The sequence below is a fragment of the Taudactylus pleione genome, unplaced genomic scaffold, assembly GCF_031769625.1.
Source record: "Taudactylus pleione unplaced genomic scaffold, aTauple2 ptg000579l, whole genome shotgun sequence".
NCBI lineage: Eukaryota > Metazoa > Chordata > Amphibia > Anura > Myobatrachidae > Taudactylus > Taudactylus pleione.
In genome coordinates, this window is record NW_028284981.1 from 5,351,442 (window position 1) to 5,372,687 (window position 21,246).

Here is a 21,246-nt window from a genome sequence, read left to right on the forward strand (position 1 = left end):
GAGTCTGACCCCGGAAGTGGCGCTGCTAGTAGTGTTAGTGGTGTCTCAGGGTTACGCTAGATCAGTCTCTGCAATCATGGCTGCTGGATCGCTGCCTGCTTCCATGGCTCCGTACTTTCCCGGGTACCGACCATTCGATCCGGAGTCACTGGGTCTGGGGGCCGCGTTCCGCCTCACCTCGTTCTCCGATATGAAGGGCTGAGGGTGTAAGGTCCCGCGGGAGACTCTGCTCAGGCTCCTGACGGGACTGGAGGAGGGGGAGCCCCGGGAGGCGGGCGGGGAGTCGGAGGCGTCATGTGTGCTGCAGGACGGAGGCAACCCGCGTCTAGGTGAGCATCGCACCAGCTCTTACTATAATACATACAGCCAAAAACTTTGTAGCTGTGGTAGAACCACAAGATGCTGCCTTGGGCCACAACCACAAGTCCCAGCATGGTGCGCTACAGCCTCCCGAGCCTAGGACTTTCTACACAGCTTTTGTAGAACCACAAGTCTCAGCATGCTGTGCTTCAGCCTCCCGTGTCTGGGACTTTCTATACGGCTTTTGTAGAACCACAAGTCCCAGCATGGTGTGCTGCAGCCTCCCAAACCCCGGACTATCTATACAGCTTTTGTAGAACAAGAAGTCCCAGCATGCAGTGTTGGAGACACCCTAGCCTAGGGCATACAGCTTCTGTAGAACCACAAATCCTGGCGTACTGTACTGCAGACACAGACCAGCGACTGATCTCAGGATGTTGTAGAACCATATCTCCCAGCATGTTCTGCTGCAAGCATGGACCAGCTGTTGTCCCACTATTCGAAGTTCTGCAACACCTGAAGCCGCAGCTTATCTTATCTCTTTTTCCCAGCCTGCTCTGCCAGTCAGCACCTGCACAATGCACATTTAAAGAGGCGCAATTTGCTTGTTTGCCGCAGGTATTGTTAGTGTTTTAACAAAAACTTGTTTTTGGCAGGGCATGGGATGTTTGCTGGCTCCTCCAGGATCCCCAATAGGTATAACTCCCAGGCTGGCTAGGAGCTATTTGTGGCATGTCGCATGTGTTTTTTTTTTTTTTTTTTTTTTAGTGTACACATTTACATGGTTGATTCCAACATTAGTGTGTATTTTATGGAGCAAAAGGCTGGAAATGCCTTATTTACAACGCTGTCAGCTCCCAACAGCATTACACTTTTACTCTGAAGCCATTGTGCAATCTGATCAGTCTTGGAAACTCTGATTTGTTGGCAATTACTCGCAATGGTGTTCCCTGATGTTTGGTCAGAGACTAGTGCAAGTGTTTATGGTGGTGGCAGACTTCTGACCACAAAGGGGTACAGCTATAGGGAAGTAACTTTGCAAAACATTCTTGCATAACAATGCTGAAATAAGGTTCCGTGCGGATGACATTGTTTAGCGACCGTTGGTAGAACAAGAAGTTCTAGTCTCTGGTGGTTTGTATGTTTGTAATGCAAACAGAACGTGGTCCTTTATCAATGATCCCTTTGTAGTATTTGCCTGATTTATACATTTTAAATCAGTAACTTATTCAGCTTAGCGATACCTGGAGTGCTGGCTCTCATTTCATTTTGGATTGCTGTATGAAACAGCCCAGTCCTGTAGTTTGATGAAAATCCTTATTCTAATCAGATATAGCAAAGTTCCTCAGCGCAAACTTGGATGTAGGGCAGAGAGATCACAAAAATAGTCTGCGCCTGTTCTAAATCAATAAAGTGAATGATTTCGAGATCACATATTTTAGAATCCGCAAACCAGTGGGAGATGTATCAAGCCTACTAAGAGTGGACAAGTGGCGTTGTTGCCCATAGCAACCAATCAGCTTGTAGCTAGCGTTTTTAAAGTAAATTTTTTAAAATGATAGGTAGCTATGAGAGAAACTTATCTTTTATTAGGCTTGATACAATCATCTCACTACAGGGGACCTGTATCTTCCAGGTGGTGAAACCCCCTCCTCGAGGGTTCCACTCTGTTTTTTAGCATTAGAAAACTCTCTTGTGCTCAACTGGCTCATCCATGAAATAGACACTTCAGAAAGTGGCTTTTCTTTCCCCTCTCTTTTAGGATCAATCCATGTCTATTGCCAGATGGAAAAGATACAATATGTCTGCACCAGGTTACTGGTTTTGACATTTTTATAGGGGTATTATGGCACTTGTTTTAGTGCAGTCTGCATGCTACAAAGGGATCACCTAAGATCTTGTTCCTTCTGTTGTAAATGTAAGAATCCGTTTGGTATGAATGCTTACATTCAGATATAAAATATTAAACCTAATTGCATGTGTTTCCGGGCAGTCTGCATGCTGGACATACTTATTGGTGTCCAGAGAGCTGCACAGCCATGCTGGACATACTGGTTTACAGAGAGCTCCACAGCCATGCTAGACATATTGGTGTCCAGAGAGCTGCACAGCCATGCTGGACATACTGGTTTACAGAGAGCTGCACAGCCATGCTGGACATACATACTGGTGTCCAGAGAGCTGCACAGCCATGCTGGACAATAGGTATTGGTGTCCAGAGAGCTGCACAGCCATGCTAGACATACTGGTGTCCAGAGAGCTGCACAGCCATGCTAGACATACTGGTGTCCAGAGAGCTGCACAGCCATGCTGGACATACTAGTGTCCAGAGAGCTGCACAGCCATGCTGGACATACGTATAGGTGTCCAGAGAGCTGCACAGCCATGCTGGACATACGTATAGGTGTCCAGAGAGCTGCACAGCCATGCTGGACATACGTATAGGTGTCCAGAGAGCTGCACAGCCATGCTGGACATACGTATAGGTGTCCAGAGAGCTGCACAGCCATGCTGGACATACGTATAGGTGTCCAGAGAGCTGCACAGCCATGCTGGACATACGTATAGGTGTCCAGAGAGCTGCACAGCCATGCTGGACATACGTATAGGTGTCCAGAGAGCTGCACAGCCATGCTGGACATACGTATAGGTGTCCAGAGAGCTGCACAGCCATGCTGGACATACGTATAGGTTTCCAGAGAGCTGCACAGCCATGCTGGACATACGTATAGGTGTCCAGAGAGCTGCACAGCCATGCTGGACATACGTATTGGTGTCCAGAGAGCCGCACAGCAGGAGTGAGTACTACAGCAGCTTGCCTAGCGTACCATGCTCTGTGTACCCTCACAAAACAAACGCACTCATCTGCCACTTACAGCTCCTAGTCCTTACCATTGGAAAGGAGCATTTTAATTTAAGCCATATTCATGCAAATGCAGCTCCTGCAGACCAGCAGTAATTATAATCAGGATAATATATATTTCTATAGTGCATTTTGCAATAGGACTCATGGGGCTTATGCGCGCACATATTGCTTCTAGGTGGTGTAGCTTACTCCTGCTACAGGGTGGGTGCAAATACACACCTGATGGTGACTAGTGTTCATTCTAGCACTCTGCAACTATCACAACCCGTGCAGTTCCTCTTTCCTACCTGAGGTGTCACTCTCTGCTCTGGTTCTTCTAGGACACTCGGCTAATGCAACAGACTGCGGAGATACAGACCAGTGTGTGCTAGAAGCACCAGAGATGAGAGAGACACCCCAGGCAGGAAAGAGGAACTGCACGGGTTGTGGCAGGTGCAGGGTGCTAGAATGAAGACTAGTGATTTGCTGCAAATTCAGAGGCTGCTTTATCTGGATGTGTACTGCTCTCTGTGTGTGGCTATATGCTGTTGGTGTGCATTTTTATTTTATTTTTGTGTTTACAGCTATTTTGGTATCATATCTGTGTACAATGTTTTATTTGTTGAGGGGTGGGGGTCCTACTTTTAGTACATTCTCTGAACTTATCTTTAGTAATTTAATGTCGATTGCTCTGTTTGATGAGTAGATTTATGCATCCAGGGTTTCTATTGTGTGCTTGTATTGCAGGTATTGGGATGGACTCGTGTGTGATTCCTCTAAGACACAGGGGACTGTCCCTGGTTCAGACCACTGACTTCTTCTATCCATCTGTTGAGGACCCCTACATGCAGGTGAGTTACAAAAAAAAAACCCTTGTGTGTGACCTTTTGTAAGAAAAATACTGAACAGCGTAAATCTTCCTAATGACTCCCTTGTGATTTAGTTCCTGCATCCTCTTGTGTATAGGGATCCGCTGAGTCACCATGATATTGCTGTGTCTGCATCTATAGAATGGAGTTAGCAGCGGAGGGAGAGCAGGAATTTGCTTAGAATGCGTTTCATGGAAGTAGGTTCTCTGGAAGCGTAAACTGAATCCCCACAATTTACTTTGTTAGCACAATTAGTGGATTGATTAATGATTTGCCCTCTGCATCTGCTACAGTGAAAGTAATTCCATAGGTCAGAGTCAGCATATATTGTGTGTAGTGCTGGGCCATGGAAATGCCACTTTAATATCCTGAGAATAGTACATTGGCTACTTTGGTAACTGTATCGTCGGTAACTTATCGATGATGATCCCCGTTTTTCCCCCAATTTTTTGTTTTATCCCCGTATCCTGTTTGCTTTGCTGAACAAATAGGATTATTTGCCCGAAAATGCATAGGTCTGTGAACTTATCTAGGATCCTATGTGTTTTCACCATCGCATTGGCGAAAACACTGCACCCGTCAGGGATTATATTTCGGGACACATCAGGTCCCAGAAAAAAAATCCCAGATAAGAGTCGGCGCCGGGCCGGCTTTTGGGGGTAATTGGATAGCCCCGGGGGATCCATTAGCGCCCGAATAATGTTCAGTGCTAATTAGATGCCGCCCAAAGCGCAACCCAGTGGCCCAAATGTGTTGATTCGTAGCCGTCTCTGCCCTTCTGACAGTCATTTCCCCTTTTTTGGTTCGGATGTCTGTGTTACCACCGACCGTCTTGCATGTTAGGCCGTTATTAGATGACTATGGGGCAATTGTATCAAGCGGTGATGACTCATTTGTCCTGTGATTTTAACGGAAAAAGGGGTTATTACAGCTTCTCCAAAGCGTATTAATAGGCAGTCCGTGGTGAAATACGAGATTTCTCCAGCAGCGCCTTTGGTGTATCTTTAATAACCCCTCCGTCATATCCATCCGTGGCAGCCTGATTTATTCCCTTTAGTTAAAGAGTAACCATTTAACCCTTGCCGCCCTTTGATTTTATGCTGCCTGCCGCACCCGTCCTCATTACCATCTGCACTGACGCCATCCCCATGCCAAATGCAAGAGATCCCCGTCGGATACAGGCTCCCCTTCCCCGTACACACAGCTGAGAATTGCTGAGTTTTACATACACGCTCACGACACTCCCACAAGTCAGGGTGACCATGTTATCGCAATGTCACCGCCCAGTTCCCACCACAAACCGCCATATTGCCCGGAAAAACAGATCCTGCTAAGTTGAGCACAACTCAGAATAGGACAGACAGACAGCAGAGAAGCGTGAATTTGCGTCTGTGTGCGCTGTATGCACAAAATGGCCATCTGCGTTCGTTAAGAGGGATCCATGCGGGTCAGAATCAGCTTCATATTGTTTAGCGTCCTTAAGGAATATACCTTGGTAACCACCAGTGCTGTACGTCGCGGCTGACTCGCAAGCGTCTTGGAAATGCTTTGTTAGCAAGTGACTAATATACACTATCCCCCCCTCCCCCTTTTGTTTGCATATGACTGTATACTCTGTTAAAGATTAATGAATGTTATGGATTGTAGTTGTTCATTCTCCCTCCTCCCTATTTCCACGTATAGCTGTGCAGTACAGCTGCTCTCTCTCTTTCTGCTTAATTACATGGAATCTGTCTCAAGACCTGAGTAGCTGGCTCGCTCAGGGTCCGTTCAGTTATGTGACCTGCTAAAATGTAGAGCGGGGGTATAAAGATAAGTTGCAAAATGAGCTAAACACTTACAGGGGTTGTCACTGTTTTCAGGGCCGCATTGCCTGCGCTAACGTGCTGAGTGACCTGTATGCCATGGGAATTACTGAATGTGACAATATGCTGATGCTTCTTAGTGTCAGTCAGAAGATGACCGAGGAGGTGAGTTACAATACGGCAGGTGGTCGTCCGTCCCCCCCCCCCCACCCTATTCGGCTGATCAGCCCTTGACTGTGAACTCTCGTTTAGTTGAAATGTGGGCACCCAGTATTTTTGCCAGAAGGAGGGGTGTGGGGAGTGTAATCACTATCGCAGGGTGTTTTAACCAGAATCCTACTGCACAATAACCACTAAGCCTGTATTGTGCACGAGAGTCAATTTAGTGTGCGTTTAGTGGGCCTGATTCAGCTTCACACGGAATAGCTAAGTTGCTCGCAAGCAGCTTAGCTATTACGTCTGTGCTGATATGGTAATGCAGCAGGAGGCATCACGCCCCCTGCTGCATTACATATCCAAGCTGTGTTGTCCAACGCAGCATCGGATACTCTGCAGACCATCGGTAGGCTAAGGTGACCTATGGGGTCAGACAGCCGGCCACCGCAGCTGCGAGGAAGAGGGCAATCACTGGCAGTCTGCTACCAGTTTACGTGCGGGCTCATAGACCTGTTCTGCATATGTGCAGAACAGGTCTTGGCGCCTGCACAGATTCCCAATCATCAGGAATCTGCGTTCAGCAGTGCACTAGCCATCTAGCGTGCACTGCTGAATTAGGCCCTGTGATTGCAGGTGTTGGTTTGAAGGGTGGTAGGTTAATTGGTGATCAAATAAGCTTGTGACCTTTTTTATTTTTTTGTTAAATATATTTTGTCTGTGCTAGGAGCGGGAGAAAGTGACACCTCTCATGATTAAAGGTTTTAAGGATGCTGCGGAGGAGGGCGGCACATCTGTAACGGGGGGCCAGACTGTGATAAACCCCTGGATCATCATTGGTGGAGTGGCCACGGTTGTTTGCCAGGCAAATGAATTCATTATGTGAGTTGAAACTCTTCAAACGACTGTTCACTATTCCGCAGTGTTTGTCATGTGCCCTAACTGATGGGTTCATATTTGCTGGGTTTTTTTCCTGTAATCCTATTAATTTATTTTCTGTACACATTATGTACGAGTCCATCCCAGACCCTCAACTAGGGATGACATTTTTATCCAGCAGGTTTAATTTCAGGTTGCATTAGTTCCGGTTGTGCTAGCATTGAGTAGTAGTACTAGGTTCAGGTCTATTGTAATGAATACTTCAGTGGGAGATGTGAACGCACCAGTGTATCTTTCCTAATATATTCCTAATTATTGTGTGTCCTCAGCTCTGTGGCTATTTCTTAGTGGCTATATGTGCAGAAATATAGCCCCTATTCTACATGGTAACCAGTGGCTGGGTATGGATTTGAATGATCTACAATAGTTAGTCAATAGGGTTGACATACAAATTGTCAACACGTGCATTTTTTATTTTTTTGTTGTTTTAACCCTCCCCTTTTGCAGCCTTCTGCCAAGTGCCTAACCCTAAACCTCATCATGGAAAATGATAAACTGTGTGTGTGTTCCCCGTGTCGCGTTTTTATTTTTCTCCGTGTTGTCTTCCCACTCCCCCGTGTCGACCATTGACCCGGTCTGTCTAGACACTGTAGATCTTACGTCCCTGTACCCCAGTGGCTATATACATTGTCTAGTAGACCATATATGTAGCAGTTCCCTCTTGTGTAATCTTTGTGGCTCTGGGCAAATAGATCTACAGTGATCTGTTCAAACCTTTGGCGTCAACAAGATGGGACACTGTGGGGCCTGGCCATAGACAGGAAAGTCCTGTGGCACCCAGTTTGGCAGACACTCCAGGAGAGGTAAATACTATATACACTGTATATGTACATAGCTTCCTAAAGTGATGTATAGTGACAACCCATGTGTTTGATTATATAACAGATGGTTGCAGATCGGTTAGGTGTTATAGCTACATAACTGATAGAGTTAGGTGTTATAGCTACATAACTGATAGAGTTAGGTGTTATAGCTACATAACTGATAGAGTTAGGTGTTATAGCTACATAACTGATAGATTCCTTACAGGTTGCTATATGGGCCAATTTTAGTAATTTCTCTTAAACAATCCTTGCTAGCCTTTCCCTGGTTCCTAAGAAAAATAAAAAATCCAGCAGGATGTTAAATTACACCTTGTGTCCTCAGTTGGACAGGAGTACACCAATAAACCATTCTCTTAGGACAATAGCAATCAGAAGAGGTAATTCACAACCCATTCATACTTCACACATTTGTTTTCAACTAAAGCAGGCTTTTCCAGCATACATAATAAGTTAAGCAAATGTAACATTGGTTCTTCTGGCCACACAATGTGGTTCCAGGAGATGATTATCATGAGCCTTTCTTTATATGGTGCCACAAAGGGTCCGCAGTGCTATACAAAGTATAGAAACCGTATGAACAAAACAAAATTCTTGAAGGAAGTAATCAATTTTTCAGGAGAGGCTGCAATCATTTTGTAGCAATGGTGGGAGTGCGAAGGGAAATGAGATCAGAGATGTAGATAGGAGAGGATTGGGTGAGGACTTTAAGTGAGTGTGAGATGTTTGAATTGGGTTTTGAAGTGGAAGGGAGCCAGTCTGAGGAGAGGATTAAAGAGACGGGCAACATGGAGCAGAGGAGGTGGGAGGGCATAGGGAGAAGACTTCATCTTGGGAATATTTGGGACAATGAAGTCAGAGTTTGTTAAAATGGATGGGGGTCTAATGAGATGTCCGATTCTATCAATTGGATTAAATTTTAGATGTGGAGTGGGGGGCAGAGACAAAGGGGGTTGGAGAACTGGGAGGAGATGAGGGACTTGAAATAACTGTTTAGAGAGGGAAAGGGCAACACCGTAAGAGCATAAATTTGAAATTGAGGAAGTCTTTATTGGATCGTGATTTCTGCCACTGATCCCTGGCGGTTTGTGAATACTTTTGCAGGTATCTGGTGCATTTTGGAATGTCAAGGTTGAGGTGTTGATCTGGGAGGGTTAGTAGCGACCACTGGAGTAACAATGTCTACAGCCATGGCCAAAAGTTTTGAGAATGACAAAAGTATTGGTTATCACAAAGTCTGCTGCTTCACTCTCTATGATGGAAATGTGCATATACTTCAGAATGTCATGAAGAGTGATCAGATGAATTGCAAAGTCCCTCTTTGCCATGACAATGAACTTAATCCCAAAAACATTTCCACTGCAGTTCAACCCTGCCACAAAAGCACCAGGTGACATCATGTCAGTGATTCTCTCGTTAACACAGGTGAGTGTTGACGAGGACAAGGCTGGAGATCACTCTGTTATACTGATTGAGTTAGAATAACAGACTGGAAGCTTTAAAAGGAGGATGGAGCTTGAAATCATTGTTCTTCCTCTTTTAACCATGGTTACCTGCAAGGAAACACATGCAGTCATTATTGTTTGGCACAAATAGGGCTTCACAGGCAAGGATATTGCTGCTAGAAATATTGCACCTAAATCAAGCATTTATCGGATCATCAAGAACTTCAAGGAGAGAGGTTCAGTAGTTGTGAGAGAGGCTTTAGGGCGCCAAGAATGTCCAGCCAGCGCCAGTCTCCTAAAGTTGATTCAACTGCGGGATCGGGGCAGCACCAGTGCAGAGCTTGCTCAGGACTGGCAGCAGGCAGGTGTGAGTGCATCTTCAGGCGAAGACTTTTGGAGGATGGCCTGGTGTCAAGAATGGCACCAACGAAGCTGCTTCTATCCAGGAAAAACATCAGGGACAGACTGATATTCTGCAAAAGGTACAGGGATTGGACTGCTGAGGACTGGGGTAAAGTTATTTTCACTGATGAATCGCCTTTCAGATTGTTTGGGGCAAATGGAAAAAACGCTTGTCCGGAGAAGGAAAGGTGAGCGCTGCCATCAGTCCTGTCATGCCGACAGTAAAGCATCCGGAGACCATTCATGTGTGGGGTTGCTTCTCAGCCAAGGGAGTGGGATCACTCACAATTTTACCTAAGAACACAGCCATGAATAAAGAATGGTACCAAAACATCCTCCAAGAGCAACTTCTCCCAACCATCCAAGAACAGTTAGGTGACGAACAATGTCTTTTCCAGCATGATGGAGCAACTTGCCATAAGGCAAAAGTGATAACTAAGTGGCTCGGGGACCAAAACATCGAAATTTTGGGTCCATGGCCAGGAAACTCCCCAGACCTTAATCCCATTGAGAACTTGTGGTCAATCTTCAAGAGGCGGGTGAACAAACAAAAACCCACAAATTATGACAAACTCCAAGAATTGTTTAGACAAGAATGGGCGGCCATATAAATAAAATCTGGCACGTGGCAGCCATGGAGAAAATATCAGCTTATCTCCACAACACCTCCCATAAGTTTCTTATAGTTTGGGGTGACTGGTTTCTATATAATAACACCACACCACGTGGAACCCTACCCTCAGGCTTTTTGAACCTACTACTTTAATGATCATAATCTACTTATTAATTATTTGTTAAATTTTTATTTGTTTATTTTTTATTTTGTGATGGCGATTTTTTTTTTTTTTTTCTTTTAAAAAAAAACAGGTTTTCTCAATCTACAATGTAAATCTGGACTCTGTCTCCTCCTTACTTCCCCTGTCCCCCCCCCCCCCAACATATTCTTTCCCTTCTTTTTCCTCGTTCCCTTTCTCTCCATTTTCACTCTACCCCCTAAGTGGTTCTGTCTTCCACTTATACTTTCTCAATATTTTACATTTTGTTTTGTTGTATACAATTTTTTTCTAATTAGTATAGTTTGTTGATATATGTCTCAATAAGATACCATGCTATTCTGTTGGTCTGAATATTCCAAATACCTCTTTACTTGTTTATGCATGTATAGTTGTATTATTTTACTTCTGTAAAATTTAAAAATAAACTTGTTAAAAAAAAGAATGGGCGGCCATCAGTCAGTATGCGGCCCAGAAGTTGATTGACAGCATGCCAGGGCGCTTTGCGGAGGTCTAGAAAAAGAAGGGTCAACACTACAAATATTGAGTCTTTGCATAAACTTAATGTAATTGACGATAAAAGCCTTTGACACTTATGAAATGCTTGTAATGTTACTTTAGTATACCATAGTAACAGCTGACAAAAAGGTCTAAAAACACTGAAGTAGCAAAGTTTGTGAAAACCAATACTTGTGTCATTCTCAAAACTTTTGACTATGGCTGTAGAGCAGAAGTAAGGGAGACATTGTATAGGGAAACATCTTGGTCAGGGCTGGAGAGAGAGAGAGAGAGACAATGTGGTGGGGGGAGGGAGAAGTAAGTAGAGCAGGGAGGATGAGGAAGCAGTGTCAGTAGCCTCCAAATTATGCTTGGTGATGGCAGCCTTGGGGAGGCAGAGGTGGAAAAGCAGTGAGGGATAGATTAAAAGAAGGAAGATGGTCAGAGTGGAAATGGGGAATTGGTGAAATCAGGAATCCCATTGGTGCCTGGACCAGATCAAGTGAGTGTCTACTTACATAGGAGAGTGAGGAGGTCCATTGAGAGAGACCAAATGATGTGAGGGTAAGGAGTTTATAGGCAGAGGGGCCAGTGGGGACATCAATTAGGATATTGAAGTCACATAAGATAGAGGTAGACCTGAGGAGAAGTGGGGTAGCTAGGAAACAAAGTTGTCAAGGAATTTGGAGATGGGGGGGGAGGGGGGGGGGGGCTGATATGACTGCTACACGAAGGTATACAGGTGGATAGCATGAACCTCAGATGTAGATAATGAGAGAGATGTTTCTGGGGGTATGAGTTGGTGGAAACAGGCGGAGGATAGAAGGACCCCTAGAAAACCACCATGGTGAGAGAAAGCCAGGTGCCCAGAGGAGAGTGCAGCAGGAGAAGTGGCGTCTGAAGGGGAAATATATTATTCCTAATGGCTAGGACAGTGGTTCCCAAACTTTTTTGAATCTCTGCACCCTACTGCAGCAGAATTGTTTTCACGGCACCCCTAAGACAAAAGTTTTTTTTTTTTGTTTTTTTTTTGAGAAATTCAGAAAAAAATGTAGTGAAGTAAATTGTGCTTACCTGTCATCCTTAGGTTCATTTATGTAGTCTGTGACAGGTTTGCACTTCTGTTTGTCCACATATTTATATTACATTGGCCATAAAGAATTTGATTTGGTGCTGGACTACCAACCTGAGGCACCCCTGCAAGTGTCCCGAGCAGTGACGTAATTATGGTTTTTTTGGAACCCAGGGCAAGTTTAAGAATGGTGGTGGTGGGGGGGCGGAGTGGGTACGATGTCCTGGCTGGCGGTGCCCCCCTCTGCTAGGCCTGCCAGAGCACCCAGGGCATGTGCCCTGCCCTAGTTACGCCACTGGTCCTGAGGCGCACAGTTTGGGAACCACTGGGCTAGGAGATTCAGGGAGTTGGAGATGAAGAGATCATGGGTGGTGTCCAGTTTATTACAGACAGATCTGGCATTCCAGAGGGCACAGGAGAGAGGGACAGTTAAGGGGAGAGATGTAAATGAGATTATAAGGGTTGCTGTAGCTTGGAGGTGGAGATTGATTTGAAGCACTGAGTGCAGCTATGGTGCAGGCTCCTGAGTGAGTTGGTGGGCAAGGAGGGAGTTTGATGTGAATGGAGGTGACGGGGAGAGAAGTGAGCGGGGCTTAGTGGTGGAGGAGCTGGACTATGGTGAGAGAGAAGTAATTGAAATTGGAAAAAACTGAATAAGTGGGAGAGGGAAGTGTTCAAGCAGCACATGCATGTAATTGCACATCAATCAATACTTCTAAGTTACGCTAATGTAATATTTCTTTAGGCCTCACAATGCAGTTCCAGGAGATGTCCTTGTGCTGACAAAACCTCTGGGAACACAGGTGGCTGTGAACGCACATCAGTGGTTGGACAATGTAAGTGTCAGAAATATTAACTGGGTTCTTTATCTGAAATGCATCTGATAACCTCACTTTAATGATCTCTCATTAGCCCGACCGCTGGAGTAAGATCCGTCTTGTGGTGAGCAGAGAAGAAGTTGAGCTGGCCTATCAGGAAGCCATGTTTAATATGGCTACTCTTAATCGTACAGGTATACTGGTCCTATTTGGTTTCTGTGCATCTATTACCTTGCTACATCAGCATGTGACCTCTTTATCATGCATTCTCTGAGTGTTGTACCTGTATAGTGGGGGGGGGGACCCGCCTCCAGAAACCGCTTTTGCTAGGCCAGGTCTCCCACTATGGAACTAAGGTCCACCCAGTGTGCTGAGCTAGCACCAGTCTGATGGCTGCCTGCCCACCCCATTTCACAAGGATAACTAGATATGAAAGTCAGCAGTAATTCACTGGGCCAGTCTGCTTACCAGGGAAGTGTCTGTCATTTCTATACAGTATACATTTCCACGTTTCCTTAGGCCTTATATCTTTCAAATACTTCACTATTTATTTTCTTGCTATATCCCAAAATATCTAGATCAGTGGTTTTCAACTCCAATCCAAGTACCACCAACAGGTTATGTTTTTCTGGATTTCTTTAATCAAGCAGAGGTGAGTTCTATTTTTCTGTGAAATCTTGAAAATGTGACCTGCTGAGGTTACATGAGGATTGCCATTGAAAACCACCGATATAGAAAATGTACACTTCTAACCTTTGATACGTAGACAAGTTACTGGCACCTGCTGTTGTGGGACTCCCAAGTAGAATACCTTATTCTGCATCCTTACCATTAAAATGGGCCTGTTGTCTACACAGTATATTTCTTCTTCAGGGGCCTATACAAGGTTTAAGAAGCCATTTTGTGGAGTGCAGCAGTATTCAGATGTACGGTCGCTAGGAATGAATGATATCACCGTTCTAGGCACAAAGTGAATTGTTTGGGCTGAACATAGGCTCAGCCCACGATATGATTGCTGTTTAGGTGTCTAAACTTCCTTCTGAAGTACACCCTTACTTATTATGTTCTGTCTGCTTTCAGCTGCGGCTCTGATGCACACCTTTAACGCCCATGCTGCCACTGATATCACCGGCTTTGGGATCTTAGGACACGCTCAGAACCTCGCTCAACAGCAGCAAAGTGAAGTTAACTTTGTTATTCACAATTTGCCCATTATCGCCAAGATGGCAGCCATCACAAAGGCCTGTGGAAACCGCTTTGGTTTACTGCAAGGGACATCCGCAGAAACATCTGGTAAGTGTTACATTTACGGTCACTTTCACATTCATCACTAAAAGGTGCACATCCACTGAAACAACTGCACGATTACGACATAGTAATCGTGCAGTCGTTGTTCAGTCTGTGCTGAAGGGATGGAAAAAAAATGGAGTCTTCTATTCTTTCACTTGTCCCTTTATATTAATCATTACAAACCCCCCCCCCATATATAATAGTCTGACTCTTCTCCTAACACAATTCATTACTACCCAAGGAGCTGGAGTTGGGTAGTATGACATCAGTGGACAGATTTGCCAGTTAACAGGGGAATTGCTCCTTTTTTCCTCATAAATAGGTGGACTTCTCATTTGCCTACCCCGGGAGCAGGCTGCCCGCTTCTGTGCAGAGATCAAATCGCCAAAGTATGGCGAGGGGCATCAAGCCTGGATCATCGGCATTGTAGAAAAAGGAAATCGGTCGGCCCGCATCATTGAGAAGCCACGGATTATTGAAGTGACCCCGCGAGGAGCTGGGACCAGCGACAGCAGCACTACACCAAGCCTAGAAGGACCGTGTTAAAAAAATCTGTTCCATGGCTGAACTGGAACAACTTTGTATATCTGGCAAAGGGTTAAAATTTTTATATCTGCTGGAATTAAATATATAATAACCATAAGCAGCTGAAATTGCAACAATGGAACTATAAATTAATTGATTGATAATTCTGTTCTCTTGATAACAGAAGACTTTTGCAGAGCCGAAAGTTGGGAATTTTTTTTTTTGTTTTTGGGTTGTTTTCTCCCCTATACTCTTGGGTCCAGGCCTGAGCAGCTGGGTCTATGTGTATAGGAGCTGGGGAACTGATCTCCTGATGACCTCTCTTATCTATGAAGCCTTTCACTTAAACCCATTATTGGGCTGGATGAGGCTGACACTAATTTGGAAGAGGGGGAGGAAGGGTACATTCTTGGGTTAGGCTTTCGGATTGCTTTCAATAAACAATTTTTCAGTGAAACCAAATAGACTTGATTTGTGTATACATCATTACCAGATTATAGTGTGGTCATGATTTTGATCTCCACTGAATCGCCATATTAGAGCAGCTTGATTTTATTTACAGAGAGGCACAGAAGATATATCTGACAACAGGAAGACGTTCTTTATAACCGAGGCACTGCACAAGCTTGATGGCAGAAAGGGTCGGGTAGTACGCAGTATTGCACTTTGGGCACGAGTCACTTCCTGGTGTACAGCCAATCAAAACTAGCCTTTAGAAACTGATTTGTAGTCCTCTTAAACTCCAGTTGAATTAGTCTTTATGTTCGTGAAGACAAGTTGACCATCCCATGCCAAACATTTCACTACCCGAAACATCCTTCAGTTTCAAGCCACTTGAAAATCACAAAAGTTTGCAGTCAGATTGAGAACACCAATTTGCATTGCTTAAATGCTAAGCAGTCCATATACACCATATATAATCTGTATGGGCAGGCTGAGCAGTCCTTAGTGTTTAAATGAGCTACTCTATACAATCCATAACATGTATCTGCAGGGTGTCGATGTCTGGAGCCTTGTACTGACACTTGGGGCAACAGTACTCTTGAAGCTCTAGCACTGGGTGGAAGGAAGCAGCTTGTGGATTATGGTAGGACCCTATAAAGAAAAGAGAGATCAGTGGTGGTCACAACTGAATGAGGACTCTGAGAGGAGAGTATAGGAGTATAACGTACCAGGCAGACTTGGACGTACATTGTCATAATGTCTATTCCTCATCTCGTCAATCTTGGCTCTGAAACACAAACCTAGTTAGATGGAGATAAGAGATACAACGCACCAATAGAACAGTGCTAATATGTGGCCAGACAGACCTAGCCCCTTCAGACTCGTTTCTCAACCTTTCTCGCTGCAGTTTGTCCAGTTGTTCCTGTAACTGCTCCTTCTCTGCATGAAGCCTCTCGCGGGCCTTTCGTTCTGCCTGGAAATCTGCACGATATATTTCTGCCTAAGTTTGAGAGGGAGAGAGATTCAACGTATAAGAACACTATGATTGGTAATTCTAGGCACAGTTATTCCACAATGTGGATGGGCCTACCTGAGCTTTCAGAATAGCAACGGTTTCTTTCAGGCCTTTTTGCTCATCTGTTTCAACCTTTAGCTTGTCTATGAGTTCTTGTTTAGCTACCAGAGCTTCTTCTGCCTCCTGCAGCTGTTGCTTTAGATCCAGAAGTTCATGTTCTGTGCACTGCAAATAAAAAAAAAAAAAGCCACAGCCCACGTAAATTCACTATTCTCGGGCAGTAAAACAAACTGGTTTCATCGGGTTCTTCTCACCTGCAAGCGTTTTTCCTGCTGAAGGCTCTTCTTGATGTGGACATCATATTCTTGAAACACCTTGTGATACGCAGCTTGGAGCTGGGCAAGCTTCCTCCTATAGAAGACACAATGTTTTAGTCATCGCAATGTAAGACATTTGGTGTATTTCCAACATCAAATAAGGATTTCTTAAAAAGGGCTAGGATTCCTTTGACATATCTAACCCATGTCCTTAAGGATGAGATGGTGTTGGAAGATGATCCACGGCTTCAGATATATCATGACGAAACTGGAATAGTACCATTGGTAGAGAATGCCTCAGGCACAATGGATTTATACCAATCTGTGGCAAGATGATTTATATCAAACTGAGCTGGGACTCTGAGTGAGGTGGTCTGTGCCTTCCCCAACTGCGGGCTGCAGTGTCCCACGGGTTGGAAAAGTTGGGGTTACCAAAATCCGCCGTGTGAATAGATGCATGTGCACGGCGTCTATTCTCAGTGACAGGAGAGTTTGGGGGGCGGGGAAGCTCAGCAGTGAGCACGCCCCCCCGTGTGTGACTAATTGTGGGCATGTCATGAGAACATGCCCCTCCCCCAGAAGCCACACCCTGTTTTAGGCAGCATGTAGAGAAGCCCTGCCCGAGTCTGTTGGGAACACTAGAGGAGTGTTCTCTTTACTTTTACTGACCTTTTATATCGCAGTGAGTCAATGTGACAGTCATTATACAATCTCTTCCTTTCATAGAAGAATGTTTCACTTGTGATACTGTGAGGAAAACATGTACTGTTTGGGGTCCTGGAGGACAGAGTTTGAAAACCTGTGCTCTAGCTCCATGTCAGCTCCCACCTTCTGGACGGGCACAGTAGTGTCCCCATTACTGGAGGAATTGGTTATAAAATCTGTTTAAGTACATGCTTGCCTAGACCCAGACCGATCTGTAAATGAAGGTTTCTTCTTCAGGGTCCATAGGGATACCATGGGGTAATGTGGTTGGAGAGATCCAGGCACAAAACAGTTAAAGCTTTCAGCTCCCAGGATGCCTCGGGTCCTCCTCCATATATACTCAGCCACAGGCCTTCAGTTGTTCGTTTGGTGCGGCAGGGTTCAGACACACCTTTGTAACATGGGACTGCTCAGGCAATCCTAAGCTTTTATTTTTTTGGGTTGGCAGTACTGAACGTCTGAATTAAGACACATGTACTGCAACTCAGTCTACCTCCGCCGGGCCGCAACACCAGTAACAGTGCTGGTGATTTCGGCGGCTGAGCTTGCTAGCAGCAATGATGGGACCCGGACGCACGGAGATGTCAGGCAAGGTGATTCCTCGCTTACGGGGAATTGCGCACGGCAGTCCTTGCTTCCGGCGCACCGGAAGCCGCTGCAGTCAGGGCCCGGAGCGTCCGCGTCCTCACTAGAACACCAGGGCCTTATCGTCTGACGCTGGGGATCAGCGGCAGACTCTTCTGCTGCCACGAGGCCAGCTGGTTGATGCAGCTTAGCGGAGGTAGGCGCTCCCCCGACGCAGTCTCTTAAAATGATTTTGCGCGTCTGGGTCGCTCCTCCTACCCGCCTCATGTACATGAGACGCTCACAGTCCACTATCGGTGCGCTGCTGTAGCTGTTGGTCTCAGGACCTTTTGGGTCAGTCTGCCTGTATCCCTCTCCCATGGGCCAGGTATATAGTGCTCAATATCCTACCAAGCATCATGTTTTGATTAGTTCATTCAGAGCCCAGTGCAACTAAATTTGCATATGCATTGTATGTGACTGCTTGCTAGCTGCTGAGTTAATACTGCCTTTTATTTCTATCAGTTATAACTATCACTGTTTTTCTCTTCATCCCTCTGTTGCAGGTGTGGGGTTTTTCTTTATACTTCACATTTATTTGTGAAGGTTGTCACATTACATTGTTACCTTTTGTAATTATGTCAAAAAGTAAAGGGAATTAGAAGGGGGAGGCCTCTGTGCTGGTTTCATGTAAAGCTTGTTTGGTGGGCTTGTCCTCTCAGGACTTTATAAAGGATGGTTTGTGTGCTGTCTGTTATAAAGAACCACCTTACCAGTCCCTGTACAAGAACAATCTTAGGTGTCCTCCTTGTCTCAGGTTATGAAGCAGTTTGTGGATCGTATGGCTACTCCCATACTGCCTCCATGTATGGGGTACCCACACCATGCTATGTTTGCACCTCCTATACATCCTTCCTGGATGGATTCTTATGCCCAATCAAGTCAGAGAGTGGCTCAGTCAGCTGTTGCAAGCAGACCGGTAGTTACTAAGGCGCCTAAGCAAAAGTTATCTTTTTATCGGTCTGTTCAGCATATGGATCAGACGCGTCATCAGAGGCTGCGTAGAGTTCTTCTCCAGGGTCTAGCTCAGGAGAGAAGGGCCATCCGTCCACAGTGGATGTGCCTTCTTTGGTGAGGGTGGTTAAATCAATCCTAGATATTCAGGATGATGAACCAGCCCCTAGTAAGAAGGCTCCAGGAAGGTGGCCAAAACTGAGTTTCCTAAATGCGAGGAGCTCACTGAGCTTTTGGAAGAGGCATGGGGGAATCCGGATAAACTGTTTTATGTGAATAAAAGATTAACATCGTTGTATCCTTTCCCAGCTTCTGAATGTACGAAGTGGGAGTTACCTCCTACTGTGGGTGCTTACGTGACGCACTTAGAAATGCTACGTTGCCTATTCAGTCAGCATCTTCTCTTAAGGATTCTACAGATAGGAAAACTTAATCATGTCTTAAGGCAATATTTTCATCATCGGGAGCAGTTACTCATCCAGCTATGGCTGGAGCCTGGGTACCACAAGCTGTTGAAGAATGGACAGGGGCATTGGAAGACTCTACCAGAGAACAGATGGTGTATATCCCACATACGGGAAACGGCCTCCTATTTGGGAGGAGTTGCAGTAGATGCTGGAATTTTAGCTTCAAAAGGTTCATTAGTGGCACGCAGGGTCCTTTGGTTAAGATCCTGGAAAACTGATACAGGATCAAAGAAGGCTCTGGAAACCTTACCCTTTTTATGGAAATATACTTTCTGTAGCAGAGTTAGGTAAAATAATAGCTTCTCTGGTGGCTTCAAAGTCTGCAGATCTGCCATCTACGGGTACAATTAAATCTAGGCAGTTTTCTTTTCGGTCCTTTCGTCCTCAGGGACGAGCAAAAGAACAATCTTCCTCCAAGCAGTCTAGTTTTCACAGGACATCCAGGTATCAAACTTCTAAGCCTAATGGGGTGGGCCTCCTCCTGGGGGATCCCTGGGTGGAAGGCCGACTTCTTAAGTTTGCAGATTACTGGCATCGAACAACAACAGATGCCTAGGTCTGAGAAGTGGTCGCTCAGGGGTATGCCCTCACTTTCCGGAGGCATCCTCCCCAGAAGTTTTTTTGCACAGTTCCTCCCATCAGGTGTGGTCAAGGCCTTGGCCCTTCACTCCCTGCTTCAGGCAGGGGTAATAATCCCGGTTCCTGTGTTCCAACAAGGAAGGGGTTATTATTCCAATCTATTTTTTGTTCAGAATCCAAATGGGTCTTATCGCGCTATTCTAAATCTAGAAACCCTCAACAGGTTTATCCATGTACCAAAGTTCTGTAAGGAAACTCTCCAATCAATTATTTTGGCAATGGAGCCTGGGGATTTTATGGTTTCCCTGGACAATCCAGATGCGTATCTGCATGTACCTATTACGCCATCCCACTAACAATTTCTACAGTTTGCTGTGCAAAAAAATTACCAATTTTAAGCACTGCCCTTTGGCCTATCAACGGCTCCCTTGGTATTTACCAAGATAAATATCTCAGGCGTCAGGGAATCAGAATACGACCATATCTGGACGATCTTCTGATATTGACACAAACTACAGGTGTTTTACAACACAATCTTCAACTGACCATAGTCTGCCTACAAAAGCACGGCTGGATCATCAATTGGAAGAGATGGTTCATCTGGGAGCACTTCTGGATTCTCAGGTACAGAGGGTGTTTCTACCAGAGGACAAGATTGCGGCCCTATCATTGCGAGTACGCAAATAAGGAGAATCCATTCTATCACTGATACAGGTCCTGGGATCAATGGTATCCACCTTCGACATGGTGGGGTATGCTTTCATTCCAGCGCTCTGCAAAGATTCATTCTCTCCAGGTGCAACGGACAGTATCAGCTAATAATGTCCCAGAGGTACGTCACTCCCTCCTGTGGTGGCTGAGAAAGGATCATCTAAACAAAGGCGCCCGTTCTGGATTCCAAATTGGGTGCTTCTCACCACGGACACAAGTCTTCGCGGATGGGGGCCAGTGAAGGGTAATCAATCACTCCTTTCAGGGAAGATAGACAAATCAGGAAAGTCATCTGCCAATAAACATTCTGGAGCTGCGAGCAGTATACAGAGCACTTATGGCACAGGACCTGCTCCACGGCAGGCCGGTCCAGATCCGACAACGCGACTACAGTGGCCTGTCTAAATCATAAGGGAGGCAAGCAAAGTCATGCGGCCAGGAAGTTAGTAACAAAAGTTCTAATTTGGCCAAAATGTCTTCTTCCACCATCTCAGCAATATTCATAGCGAGAGGCCTCAATTGCGAAGCAGACTTCCCAAGTCGTCAGGACATACACGCCGGAGAGTGTTTCAGCTTTTGGTGAACAAATGGGGTCAACCAGACATAGACCTCATGCCATCACGTAACAACCACAAGGATCCAAGGTATGGGTCCAGGTCCAGAGACCCATCAGAGGCATGCGTGGATGCATTGCAGTAAGATGGGACTTCAAGCTGGTTTATCTCTTTCCTCCAATTTCCCTCCTCCCAACAGTCCTCAGGAACTTAAAGCAGGAAGGCGGAACAGTAATACTAGTGGCTCCGCCTTGGCCCAGACGTCATTGGTTCACCGACATACAGAATCTATTCATAGACAGTCCGTATCCTCTTCCTCTA

The 21,246-nt window shown here is 45.4% G+C and overlaps 2 protein-coding genes across 10 annotated transcripts in view; one reads left to right on the top strand and one right to left on the bottom strand.

Annotated features, from left to right (window-relative positions):
• The first annotated feature begins 8 nt into the window (after nucleotides 1-8).
• Nucleotides 9-14,931, top strand: LOC148481478 (selenide, water dikinase 2-like). 2 transcript variants are annotated; one of them, XM_088453418.1, is made up of 8 exons: nucleotides 9-329; nucleotides 3,893-3,996; nucleotides 5,877-5,984; nucleotides 6,700-6,854; nucleotides 12,668-12,758; nucleotides 12,835-12,934; nucleotides 13,821-14,033; nucleotides 14,353-14,931. In XM_088453418.1, the coding sequence occupies exons 1-8, from the start codon at nucleotides 77-79 to the stop codon at nucleotides 14,574-14,576; spliced, it is 1,248 nt and encodes a 415-aa protein (XP_088309544.1). In that variant the 5' UTR covers nucleotides 9-76; the 3' UTR covers nucleotides 14,577-14,931. The 2 variants fall into 2 exon arrangements, with proteins under 2 accessions (XP_088309544.1, XP_088309545.1); XM_088453419.1 differs by lacking the exon at nucleotides 5,877-5,984.
• Nucleotides 14,932-15,091: 160 nt separating this feature from the next.
• The window catches only part of IKBKG (inhibitor of nuclear factor kappa B kinase regulatory subunit gamma), a 40,528-nt gene continuing 34,373 nt past the window's right edge, over nucleotides 15,092-21,246 (bottom strand). For 7 of the 8 annotated variants that reach the window (XM_088453412.1, XM_088453410.1, XM_088453411.1 and 4 more), the window contains 5 exons: nucleotides 16,329-16,425; nucleotides 16,090-16,239; nucleotides 15,866-15,999; nucleotides 15,728-15,786; nucleotides 15,092-15,650 (listed from right to left, as the gene is read on the bottom strand). In XM_088453412.1, the coding sequence (XP_088309538.1) occupies nucleotides 15,517-15,650; nucleotides 15,728-15,786; nucleotides 15,866-15,999; nucleotides 16,090-16,239; nucleotides 16,329-16,425 (574 nt within the window). In that variant the 3' untranslated portion in view covers nucleotides 15,092-15,516. The remainder of the gene's footprint in view (nucleotides 15,651-15,727; nucleotides 15,787-15,865; nucleotides 16,000-16,089; nucleotides 16,240-16,328; nucleotides 16,426-21,246) is intronic. The other variant, XM_088453414.1, reaches the window with a different exon arrangement.